This window comes from Thrips palmi, unplaced genomic scaffold, assembly GCF_012932325.1.
Source record: "Thrips palmi isolate BJ-2018 unplaced genomic scaffold, TpBJ-2018v1 HiC_scaffold_3, whole genome shotgun sequence".
Classification (NCBI taxonomy): Eukaryota; Metazoa; Arthropoda; class Insecta; order Thysanoptera; family Thripidae; genus Thrips; species Thrips palmi.
Genome location: NW_023144630.1, coordinates 6,155,696 through 6,168,577, shown reverse-complemented (window position 1 = coordinate 6,168,577; position 12,882 = coordinate 6,155,696). Strand labels below are relative to the sequence as shown.

At 54.6% G+C, this 12,882-nt stretch overlaps 1 protein-coding gene across 2 annotated transcripts; it reads right to left on the bottom strand.

Annotated features, from left to right (window-relative positions):
* Positions 1-336: 336 nt before the first annotated feature.
* On the bottom strand, positions 337-5,561 carry LOC117648542 (transcription factor hamlet). Of its 2 annotated transcripts, none has more exons than XM_034391058.1 (7): positions 5,166-5,561; positions 3,968-4,798; positions 3,570-3,713; positions 3,192-3,387; positions 2,977-3,101; positions 2,730-2,888; positions 337-2,644 (listed from the first exon to the last, which is right to left on the bottom strand). In XM_034391058.1, the coding sequence occupies exons 1-7, from the start codon at positions 5,559-5,561 to the stop codon at positions 2,633-2,635; spliced, it is 1,863 nt and encodes a 620-aa protein (XP_034246949.1). In that variant the 3' UTR covers positions 337-2,632. The 2 variants fall into 2 exon arrangements, with proteins under 2 accessions (XP_034246949.1, XP_034246950.1); XM_034391059.1 differs by having other exon boundaries at positions 3,192-3,369.
* Between the last annotated feature and the right edge of the window lie 7,321 nt (positions 5,562-12,882).

Here is a 12,882-nt window from a genome sequence, read left to right as displayed (position 1 = left end):
GAAAGTATTGAGACGACGTAGTGAGTACGATGCACTCATTTTTGACCGCGGAGTGTTTTGTACCCTGCGTGGCAAACGGGTGCGCTTCCCCGCGAGTATTTGAAAAGAACTTTTGACAGTCGGCGATGAAACTTGAAATGTTATCCTCCGAGAAAAGCGCTAACCGACTCCTGTTCCTGACTTCTTTTCGTGAATTAAAAACTACTCTCGCCAAGTAATACGGTAGTAAGGAAGCCATCCCATTTTCCCAATCAATTCTCAAGGTAACATCTTACCTCTTTCCATTCACAAATCTCTATTAATGCAAGGGAATAGGTTTCAAAAAGAAATTAACCGTTTTTCTGATAAAACTTTATTAAAAAAGAAACATTGAGAGTCTTTCTTAACAGGGTATAATTATATACAAAGAAGTACAGAGAATAACTTAAGCCTAGCAACAGTGCTTCAATCGTGGAATATCTAGAAAGCGGTCATCACTTAATTATTGATAGTTTTAACAAATATTGCAGATAAATGAATATCACAAGACATGTGTTTGTCGTACTTCCTGCAATTGGCTGAAAATTAATAAGTAAATAATCAACATTTATTATAGAATTAAAAAAGTCAGTTGAGAAGCAGGATTTAAAGTGATGTTTTGCCACAATCAAATTATTGCACTAGTTGCCAAAGACTGAACAATATTTTACCCTGTGAATGAAAATCCGTTTTAGATTTGAGATTACAACAACAAACAAATAACACTGCTTGACCTGATGTGAAAAAGAAGCTACACAGGGAGGAAGTTTACAGGTTGCACAAATGTGAATGCTCTTTATACACAGTTGCAATGACAACTTTCACCAAACAGCCAAGAATTTTTCCAAAATGCCTATACCATTAGCAAACAGCACAAGGATATAAAATTTGACAATATACAAACTGTACCATAGCTAGTGCTTCAAATAATTTAAGTTCAGATCTATCTGTACATAATAAGTAACAATTCAGTTTCCAAACATTCTTAATAAATATTAATACATCAAAGAATGAGAAGATCTTCATAAAAGGAGAAAGCAGCAAAGACCCAGCATGGAGAATGATTAGGCTCCAGTCCAGAGAGTTCTACACAACATCAGTAGAAGTTGTAGGCTCCTATCAGCGTTTTAGAAAACTGTTCAAGAATCGAAATTCGATGTATCACTATCTTTCTGCTCAAGTTGGTTGTTAATATATATTTTTAATCTAACCGGAAAAGCTAACAGGAAAGCACAACACAATACTGTAATGGAATAATAAACAACAGATATCCCAAGTTCTTGCTTCATGTCAGACACCTCAAGCATCTGATATGTCATTGAAGATTCTGATAAAATGTTCCAGAGACCAAATATGAGAGCTGGCTCAGAAAGAGCTCACGTAAAGTACCCTTGAGTCCTCAAGCCACCAATCACCCTACATTATTTTCCAAAACTTGGTGAGCTACGTCCTGAACTAGCTCTGACCTTAGCATTTGTCAATGGAACATGAGAGACTTAAATTTCTAGATTAAGAGCTTTCCCAAAGATGAAAAAGTGTATGTGGCAGGGACTTTGCACAACTTGCAGTTACAAAGCACAAGTGTGCAAGAAAGCACATAATCCTTACGTGGAGAAGATTCTGACAGACCCGTAAACAACAGAAATAACTAAATGCCGCGGGAGAATTTACGCATTAAGAAAAATTCCCACCAAGCCCGGACACTGTACACAAACCTTTTGCATCAGTATTAATTACAATAAATGATTTTCATTCTATGTAAACTTTATTGTTCTATAATTAAAATAATGAAAAATGCTTATGTGCTACAACTTGATCTTATTCATTATTGTACTTATATCATTAAAATTAATATATCACAGGTACCTACTGTTTTAAAACACTTCTGTTAACAACAGACATTACAATGATATTATTATGTATTATTTGGAAAATGCATTTTGTTCGATTTCACATATTTTCACATGACCAAAATTATTATGTTAGAGAGAGGGACAGGCCCTTAACAGCAGAAAAAAAAAATGCTTTAAATAACACTATACACAGCGAAGAAATGTACATAACACTTTTCATTATTAGCCTGTCCCAAACACTATCTGTCCCAATAACAAAATATACTCTCAAAACACAACCAATTTGCTTCATTAATTTTTAACATCCCTTAAAATAGAATGACGATGCTTGCCAATTGCCTTAACTTTGTCACAAAAGCACAGTGGCTCACCATAAAAAAATCTTAGGAGAATTTCCACAAAACATTTAGCAAACAATCATATCAACTTCCTCAACAAAAAATAATATTATTATATCTATAATACCAGACAAAATAATAGTAGCAATAAAAATAGACCTTATCCTTAAAACAAAATTAGGTAAATTGACTCAAAATTTTACTCAAATATATACTTTTTGGTTCATATATAAGAGAGGGACATCATAGAACTCCACTGTCAAGAGGAGTTGCCATTGGGGGGTTTCATCTTGGACGGATATAAATATCTAAGGATAAAACTGAATTGTTCATTGCAGATCCCTACAGGTAAGTCGTTCAGTCAATATGGATGTAAGGAACATCTGTTTCATCACTATTTCCAGACCACACCTTTCCAGGTGTTCACTGTGACGGCTGGAAATGAGTAAACAGATGACATAAGGCATTGACATACATGTTACGGCTGGTCTTAGTTGCAAATAAAATTTTATGTACGCACTTGTAGAAGCATGTTAGCAAAATTTGAGTTGGTAAACTTGAAATGCCGCTTATCGTAGAACTTAAGGAGTGCTGGACTATACGGGTGATTATCTTTTAAGTGCAGGTAGTGGACCTCTGGTTCATTTGTCGTGTGGCCACACTCTTCACACACGTACATCTGGAAAAAAAATGACACCTCAGGCTTAGTTTGATTTCCAATAAAGTCATTGAATTGTTTAAATTAAGTTTGTATTAAAATATTTCACCTTTGTACGCCTTTCCTTGTAAGCATACTGGTGCTGCACACCGTGAACTTTCAGACAGTGTGATTCCAAAGAGCAGCGCTGGGTGAAGGACTTCTCACAGAGATTACATTTGTAGGGACGAACACCTGAAAAAAGATTTTAAAATGAGGGTCAAGTAAAAATCACAACTCAATGAAAACCACTCAAATTAAAGCACCAATGAGGTACAGCCTTACCTGTGTGTGTCCTGGTGTGTCTCTTGAGGTCAAAAGTATCATTGAAGCCCTTTCCACAGAATGTACAGAGGTAACGTTTGACGTCACTGTGGCATTTCATATGTCGGTTGAGGAGTCGCTGCAGGGAGAAGCTCTTGGTGCACAGGTGACATGAGAAGCGTGTCGGCTTCCCATTCTGCTGGAAACGAGGTGCCACCTACAGAATTAATATATTGTTACGAGATGTAAAAAAAGCGACTGGGCAGAGAAATTGAATGACTACCCCAGTAGAATTCAAACTAACTTCTATTTCAGAAAATTGAACCCAAGCTTTGTTGTAACTCGAAATAAAAGCACCAAAATTGAAATTAAGAACAGGATTTAAAATGGTTCACTTACTTCATCAACTGGTGCAGGCTCTTCAGGGGCGGGGCGAGCCGCCGGCCTGGGAGGCCCTGGCAGCACCTCGTGGGAGGCCAGGGGGTTCTTGATGCCGTGCCCGCCGTTGACGAACTCCAAGGCAACATCTCCAGGAAGGCCAAGCTGAAAAGAGAACACACGACCATTAGCATGTGAACCGAGCCTCCCCACAGTGGGCCAGAAGACCGGTGGAGGCAGCCAAAAGTCAAGACGCGTTTTGAGCTCCAGACTCGCTCAATGGGACTCGAACCGAAAGTGTGACCCCACCCTTGGATTGCGCCCCGAACGTGGAATCCATTGGTGGGGTCACACGTTCGGTTCGAGCCCTGTTTCGCGACTCGCTGGAGCTGAGCGACCCGAGTCCCTTCCCCACTCACCCGCTGCTGGATGACGTTGACGCGGACCTGCAGCGAGGGCAGCATGTCCTGGTCGTTGTGCGACGAGTCCCTGCGGCCCGAGGCCACGGAGCCGCCGGGCGACATGGAGGCGGCCGAGTCCCCCAGGCCGTTGTCGTCCACGCCGCAGGACGCGGGCGAGGGCAGCGACATGGTGGTGGGCGAGTCCAGGTCGAACGACAGCCCGGGCGACAGCAGCGAGCACTTGTTGTTGTTGCTGCTGCTGGGGTTCTGCAAGTGTACCTGCACCTGCAGCTGCTGCAGCTGCGGCTGGTCGCCGGCCTCCTGCTTGTGCAGGTGGTAGCCGGGCTCCTGCTTGTGCAGCTGGTAGCCGTCGTGGCCCATGAAGGCGTTGGAGGAGGTGGGGCTGGTGGTGCTGGCGGACGGGCTGGGCTTGTACTGGCTGCCCACGCCGTTGCCGTTCACGTTGCCGTTCACGTTGCCGTTGACGGGGGTGTCGTAGGGCCGCGGGTAGGGCGCGGGCTCGGGGAACGGGTCCACGGAGCCCGCCAGGGACTCGCTGGACTGCGGCGACCCGTGCAGCAGGTCGGCGGTCTGGGCGTTGCTACCGCTACTGCTGCTGCTCACCGTGCCCGGCGCCTCCAGGTCGTCGTCGTGGGGCATCCGCGTCATGAACAAGTCCGCCGCGTCGCTCAGCGACTCGAGCAGCGCACTGTGCTCCGCCGCCGACGAGAAGGTGAGCGTGGCCGTCAAGTCCACCACGGAGCCGCCCGACAGGTCCACCATCATCTGGTCGTTGACGTCGTAGTTGTTGCTCTGCGACGACACGAAGCCGCCCGTCAGGGTGGAGATCTGCAAGCAGGGGTCAAGGTTAGAGAGGTCCCCGTCAGCGACCATTGAATATTTCAACGCGTCCGCCAGTCCCGTCGCCCCGACATCCGGCGCCACGGGCTGCACCGCACGGTGGATTTGCCAGAAGACCGGTGGGGGCGGCCGAAATCCCGGACGCGTTTGGAGCTCCAGAGTCGCTAAATGGGACTCGAACCGAACGTGTGACCCCACCAATGGATTCCTCGTTCGGAGAGCAATCCATTGGTGGGGTCAAACGCTCGGTCCGAGTCCTGTTTAGCGACTCTGATCTCAAAACGCGTCTAGAGTTTTGGCCGCCTCCACCACTGTGCACCGGGACTGCCCCTCCGGGCGGCCGCGGCGGTCTTACCTGGGGGAGGCCGCCGATCTTGCCGGAGGTGAGCATGTCGAAGCTGGAGAAGTCGTCCTCCTCCTTGACGGTGAGGCCGTAGGACGCGCACACGTTCTGCAGCAGCGAGTACTGCTTGGGCAGCGGTCCGTCCATGTAGCCCCCCATGCCGCCCCCGCCCTGGCCCTGGCCTTGCCCCGTGTCCGTCCCGCAGTCCAGGGAGTGCGACGAGGGCAGCATGGTGTAGCCGGCGCCGACGCCGCCGCCGTAGGGGTGGCCGCCGAAGGCGGAGAGGGATGAGAGCGAAGACATGCCGCCGCCCTTGAGGGTCTCGTAGAAGGGCGGCAGGCAGCCGGTGGGCGGCGAGCTGGGGCCGTAGTTACTCCTGCCGCCGCCCGCGCCGCCGCCGGGGTTCATGGAGCCGCCTCCGGAGCCGCCGCCGGAGCCGAGGGCGCCGCCGCCGGAGCCGCCGCCGAGGCCCGCGCCGCCGGCACCGCCGTTGAAGGAGCCGTGCGAACCGCTTCCGGAACCGCTGCCGCTGGAGCCGCCGGAAGTGCCGCTGCCGCCGCCCGCCGCCGAGCGTCCATGGCCGTGGCCGGCAGCGGCCTGGAGGATGGCGGGGTGCCGGGCCGCCAGCAGCAGCGGGGGCAGCCCCTGCAGGCCCTGCAGGCTGAGGCCGGCCAGCCCCGCCATGGGCGCCAGCAGCCCCAGCGGGCCGTGAGGGTGGCCGGGGTGGCCGGGGTGTGGCGGGCCCACCTTGACCGGCGGGCCCGGGCCGCGGGTGATGGCGTTGGAGATCCTGGCCGAGCAGTGGCGCCGCCTCTCCCGCTCCAGCCGCTCCTCGCACCGCTTCTTCGGCACGTGGTAGTCGATGGGGGCGTCCTGCTCGGGCAGCAGCACCACGCTGGCGGGGGCGGGGCCCGGGGGCGGCGGCGGGCTGGGGGTGGGCGGGATGCGGCTGGGCGGCGCTGCCGGGGACGGCGCCAGCGACGGCGTGGCGGGCTTGGACGGCGTCGCGCGGTCGCAGTCAGGGGAGCGCGTCCGTGGCGCGGCGGCCGCGTCCGTGCTGGACTCGGGCGTGGCCGGCGACGCCTGGGGGTCGTCGGCTTTGGGTGCCGGCGTCCGCTGGATGACGGACACCCTGGCGGGGGCCGACGTCGCCGACGTCACTTCGGGCGGGTACTCCTTGCGCTCCGCCCGCGTGAGGACGTGCCTCGCGCTGCTCGCGCCGTACGGCACGTCGCCGCCCAGGATGGACGACGTGAACCTCCGCGGCGGCGACGGGCTGGAGGACCGCGGCGGCGGCGACGAGCCGAACCAGCGACGGGAGCCATCTTCGCGGCGTCCTGCAACACAGAAGCAAAGGGGGACGTTAGTTCACGCTCACAGCGACGTTTATTCCGGGCACTCCTGCGACGCACAGTGGGCCAGAAGACCGGTGGAGGCGGCAGATGCCTTTCGGGCGCTAGGACTCGAACCACTCGAACCGACTATGTGACCCCACCAATGGATTCCTCGTTCGGAGAGCAATCCAGTGGTGGGGTCACACGTTCTGTTCGAGTCCCATTTAGCGGCTCTGGAGCTCAAAACGCGTCTTGAGTTTTGGCCGCTGCCGCCGGTCTGCTGGCCCACTGACGGATGTGCGACGCGACGGGTCGCGGTGACGGATCTGGGCCGATCCGATCCGTCCCACTCGCTGCGCCCCGCTTCGCCCCGAATGACCGGCCGGCCCGCGCGGCTTCGCGACGCCCACGCGACCCGCCGAGTGACGGGGGGCGCGGCACGCCACGGCCATTTCGGAAAATGAGGGTACGGGGGCGGGTTCGAATCCCGCCAGCGGCGGAAGGGGCGAGACGAGCAGAGCGAACGAGACGCCGCGGTGGGCGGGGCCACACAGTGGGCCAGAAGACGGGTGGAGGCGGTCAAAACTCTAGACGCGTTTTGAGCTCTAGAGTTGCTAAGTGACTCGAACCGAACGTGTGACCCCACCAACGAATTGCCCTCCGAACGAGGAATCCATTGGTGGGGTCACACGTTCGGTTCGAGGTCTGTTTAGCGACTCTGCAGCTCAAAACGCGTCTAGAGTTTTGGGCCCACTGTGGGCCAGCGGTCGCTAGAGTCCTACAGCGGACACCCGACCACCGCAAGGGGAAGTCCCTCCGTTCTCGAAAAACAACAGCAACAAAGAGCAACAGGCCCGTTGGCATCACCCCGGAAGACCCTCTGGACCAACAACAACATCAACAACAGCAACCGTTGCCACGCATCGGTAACCATGGCGACCGCGCGACCGCGATGCATGCCGCGCGATTATGCGGGCCGTGCGGGTCGCGGTGCGCCTGTCGCCATGGCAACGCCAGGCAACGCCACCAGACTGATCGCTCTGTCTCCCTCGCACCTATACGGGAGGCCCCATGAGTGCGAGAGAGACAGAGCGACGAGAACGACTCCCAGTGTACAGTGCCAGCAGACCGCGCTCCAAATCCGCCTTCCGGTGTGCCGCTGTTCCGGCGCCACTTCCCGTGCCGGCGTTCCGAATGGGGCTCGAACGCACAGTGGGCCAGAAGACCGGTGGAGGCGTTCGAAATCCCGGGCGCGTTTTGAGCTCCAGAGTCGCTAAATGGGACTCGAACCGAACGTGTGACCCCACCAATGGATTCCTCGTTCGGAGAGCAGTCCATAGGTGGGGCCACAGGTTCGGTTCGAGTCCCATTTAGCGAATATGGAGCTCAAAACGCGTCTAGCACAGGTCTTCTGGCCCTCCGTGCCGTGGTGGGGGTGGGGTTCACACTGTTTTTCACTAAGTTTCATTTCCTCTTTCAATCGTCCTCATTTGTTTAGGTGACGGGCGGCGCTCCCATCTTCGCGCGCGATCCGGGAGGAATCATTTATTTGCAGAACAGAAAGGTGCAAGGCCGTGAGCGGAAGCAACCTCTTTTTTCCCCTCCGAACTCAATTTTTTTTGCCTCCAAAATTGAAGATGGGGAGCAAAAAAAAAAAGGGTGCAACATCTGCCCCGAAAGGGTGGCCGCCCGCAGTGTGCCCGCAGTGAGCAGCGCGCTGCAGCCGCCAGGTCTTGCCAGTGGCCTGGCCAGGTAGGCGGGCGGGAGGGAATGCACACAGAAATAGGAGGTGTTGCAAAAAGGTAAATGATGGCAGGCGAGGGAGGGTCGGTAGCATCTTCGCACGGATTGCGGTGGGGGTGGGGGTGGGATGGGGTGCAGGGGTCGGAGGGCAAAGCCCTTTTGGGAGACCCCTGGGAACGAGGAGGGGGGGGGGAGGGCACAGGTGGGTGGAAAGGACCGGTGCAGCTTCATTTTCTTGCCAACCGTGCGTCGGAGTGTCGGCCCTCGGCCCAGCCAAAGGGATGCCGATGTGCTGCACACTGTGGTGAGGAAGGCGGGGTGGGGGAACGCCTCGGAACGCCTGGCGGTACGCCCTCCACTGCACCTGCATCTGCTGCACTGCATCCTCGAATTGGTTGCCGGTGGCCAAAACTCTAGACGCGTTCTGAGCTCCAGAGTCGCTAAATGGGACTCGAACCGAACGGGTGACCCCACCAGTGGAATCCTCGTTCGGAGAGCAATCCATTGGTGGGGTCACACGTTCGGTTCGAGCCCCATTTAGCAACTTTGAAGCACAAAACGCGTCGGAGATTTTGGCCGCCTCCACCCGTCTTCTGGCCCACTGTGCGGCGGGCAAAGGCGCGAGGACGCAGCGTTGCCGCCTCTCGCCACACTGTAAGCCTGTAAGGCCTGTAACCGGGAATTCCTGAGAAGTCTTTCTGGGATGGACGGGGCAAGGTTCACTGTCCCGTCGGCCCGCCCGTCGGATAGGCCAGGCCTGTGAGGCCAGGCAAGGGCCCACTGTACTCTGTCGAAAATGGGAAGGGGCCGTCAGGAGGGACAAACGCGGACAAACCCACCCGCACATTCCTTTTGTCCCCTTCATGTTGTTGTTGTTGTTGTTGTTGTTGTTGTTGCTGCTGCCTTTCGGTGCGAATTTGCGTGCAGGCGTGCGGTCGCAGCGAGAGCGAGAGAGATAATACAGATAGAGAGCGACACAAGGTGATAATCCTACAGACGTATTCAAGAGCAGCGGGGACCGTCTGCATCATTCTTTCATTTTTTTTTTAAAAATGCACTTTTTTTATTTTACACCACTACACTATATTGGTGAATCGGAAGCACATGCAGTGGCGCAGTCCACCTGGGGGCCGCCTTTCCCACGCACTCCTGTTTCGCGCCTCGGGACCCAACTTTGCCGAGGATGGTTTTGTACCCCGCCAGGGGTGTAGGTGTGCGCATGTAGGAAGACTTGCGTCTGTCTGTCTGTCTGTCTGTCTGTCTGTCTGTGTGTGTGTGTGTGTGCCACTTAGGACGCCTCCGCACCCAGCAGCCCGACACCGTCACTGGGCATTCCCTTCGGCGAGTCATCCTTCCGCCAGTGCACTGTCCGAAAAACGACGACAAAGAACACGGATTCACGTTCGGAACGTGTTGCGAGCATTCCGTCAAAATGATGCCAGTGCTCTCAGAAACTCCGTGAGCCTCCTTCTTTTTCCGGTGTACAGTGCGTGGCTGCTTGGCGGCGGGCTTGGCTCTGCACACTCATTCCGAGAGACGTTTTCGTCGCCCTGTCTCTCTCGCGCTCACGGGGCGTTCCTATGGGTGCGAGAGAGACAGAGCGAATCGGTCTGCTGGCGGCGTATTTGGCGCGCCGTCACGTCGCGCCCCGGCCTTTTGTGCCTTTGGCGCCGCACAGTGGGCCGGAAGACCGGTGGAGGCGGCCAAAACTCTAGACGCGTTTTGAGCTCCAAATGGGACTCGAACCGAGCGTGTGACCCCACCAATGGATTCCTCGTTCGGAGAGCAATCCATTGGTGGGGTCACACGTTCGGTTCGAGTCCCATTCAGCGACTCTGGGGCCCAAAACCCGTCTAGAGTTTTGGCCGCCTCCACCGGCCTTCTGGCCCACTGTGCGCCTTTGGCCGCGGACAATGGTGTCGTCACGTGGAACGCGCGGTGCTGCGCGGTGCGCTCCTTGGTCTTGAACGTGAACTTGCGGCCGCTTGCGCCGCACGCGGACTTGAACGTGAACGGCGCGGCGCCAGCGTCTCTCTCTCTCTCTCTCTCTCTCTCTCTCTCTCTCTCTCTCTCTCTCTCTCTCTCTCTCTCTCTCTGTCTCTGTACCTGTCTGTCAGTCTGTCTCTTCTGTCTGTCTGTCTCTCTGTCTGCTGTCAATGAGTGCGAGAGAGACAGAGCGACAACACGACTTAGAGGTCCCGCCCAAACCCCAAACACTTTGCGGAAGGCACCTGTCCACTACACCACTGCTAGTCCGCGAGCGGAAAACCCCGAAGCACGCCCGTGTGAGTGCTTGTGTGAGTGTCTGTGTGAGACTTTGCAATGGAAAATGCAGCCATGCGGGAGAGCGAGAGAGAAGGAGGAACGGGTTCCAAGAACCGCGCTCTGTGCTCTGCACACACGGGACCGGCACGGGACACACGGTGAGAGAGAGAAAGAGAGAGAGAGAGAGAGAGAGAGAGAGAGAGAGAGAGAGAGAGAGAGAGAGAGAGAGAGAGAGAGAGAGAGAGACGTACTGCTGCCGCGCTGTGCCACGCTGCTACGTCGCGGCGCGCCGAACGGGCTAACGGTGCACACCGCCATGCACACTGCCGCAAATCGATACGAATAACAAAACAAAACGACCGGAAAACAGAAAAAAAAACAGAAAAAAAAAACGACGTGACGCGACACTTCATGCATACATCCTGCTCGCCCCCCTTTTCTTTCTTTGTTCCCCAAAAGTTTGTTTTTGTCGGCTGAAAATGCAACAGTTTGCAAATGAGATGGTGATTTCGTAATGGTTTTCACTTTTTTGCAGACAGACAGACCGACCACCCACCGACAGACAGGCATGCTAGCAGAGTCCCGTTGGCACGATAGTACCGTGATGGGCTTCCGGAAATAACTTTTTGGCAAGCGGAGTGTCAACAACTCAATGGCCACGTGACTGGACTGCGCGCCCCGCCCCGCCACTGTAGGGGCCCCGCGGGGGTCGGCCGATAGGCCGCAAGATAGAAGAGACCCCCCTCTTTTTCGGATCAAGCTCCGATCCTCTTCATTCTGATCCAACCCTGATCCTCTCCATTCTGATCCAACCCTGATCCCCTCCATTCTGATCCCCTCCCCGAATCTCCGGTGTACATTACTGCTGAGAGTGGACACAGTGAGGAGGGGAAGACAAACACCGTTAGAGATGTTGGGGCTCAAAGTGCATTCCGGGCGTCTAGAGAGCAAGGACCTTTACGCCGTCGGAAAACAACGCCCGCTCCTGCCGAGCGATCCAGAGGGTCGGTTTGTCGCTCTGTCTCTCTCGCATCCGTACGAAGGAGCCCCAGAGGTGCGACAGAGACCAACGTACTCATCGGTGTATTTTTGCCGCCCTGCCGTCCCACCCCGCGTCCAAGTCTCCCATGAGCCTCCCGCCTCCCGCCCACGCGTCGCCGTCTCTGCTCTGTCTGTCTGTCTGTCTGTCTGTCTGTCTGTCTGTCTGTCTGTCTGCCTGTCTGTCTGTCTGTCTGTCTGTCTGTCCGTCCGTCCGTCCGTCCGTCCGTCTACGAGGGCTGCGAGGAGGACACCGCGGCGCCGCGAATCCCAATGCGAATCGATAGTCATCATCGGTCATCACCGAAACGGACAGCGGAAGGCCGCGGCATGTAAATCTATGAAAAGGCGGCAATGTCGACCACGCCCCCGGCTGTGTTCCCCGAGATTTCATCTCAACAATTTTCTCTCTCTCTCTCTCTCTCTCTCTCTCTCTCTCTCTCTCTCTCTCTCTCTCTCTCTCTCTCTCTCATTCACTCGCGTGGCGCCCCGTGAAGGTGCGAGGGAGACCAACGTCGACGGCCAAAATTCTAGACGCGTTTTGAGCTCCAGAGTCGCTAAATGGGACTCGAACCGAACGTGTGACCCCACCAATGGATTCCTCGTTCGGAGAGCAATCCATTGGTGGGGTCACACGTTCGGTTCGAGTCCCATTTAGCGACTCTGGAGCTCTGCACGCGTCTGGAGTTTGAGCCGCCTCCACCGGTCTTCTGGCCCACTGTGCGCCGAGACGGCCCGAGACGAGACGCCCAGGTGCGGCTGCAACCATGGAATAGGGCCCTACTGGAATGGCGACCGTTCGCTCCGGCCTGAAGCTCACTGCGTAGGTACTGGGCCACTGCCTTCTGCGCGACGGCCGAACGGCCCGGGGGTATGGGGGCTGGGTGGGGAAGGGCGGGGGTGCGCGCGTCCTGCGCGCCAGGACGTGTAAACAAACAAACAGGGGTTAAGGGACCCCTGTGCAGGCTCACTTCTTGTGTGTACATTGTCACAACTAATGACAACTGAGGTTTGAGAGGTTACTGAAGTGGGGCATAAAGGTTCATTACAACAGGAAAGCTGCACAGTTCCAGAAATCACAGCCAGGAAAACAATTAATTCCATTTAATATACAGTGCCTAGGCTCACAGCCTCAAAGTTGCAGAACTTTTGTGGATAAATTCGATCACACACATTATATTTGAGGTTAATTTATACTGAGACTGATCCTCCAGAACTTTTACTACCAGGATTTTGTGCGGGATGAAAGACAAATTCACGTTTTGTTTAAACATTAAGAAAAAATGGCTCTTTATGAGCTATCATTGGCCTGTACGATGCAGCATTTCTGTCGATGAATATACCCACAC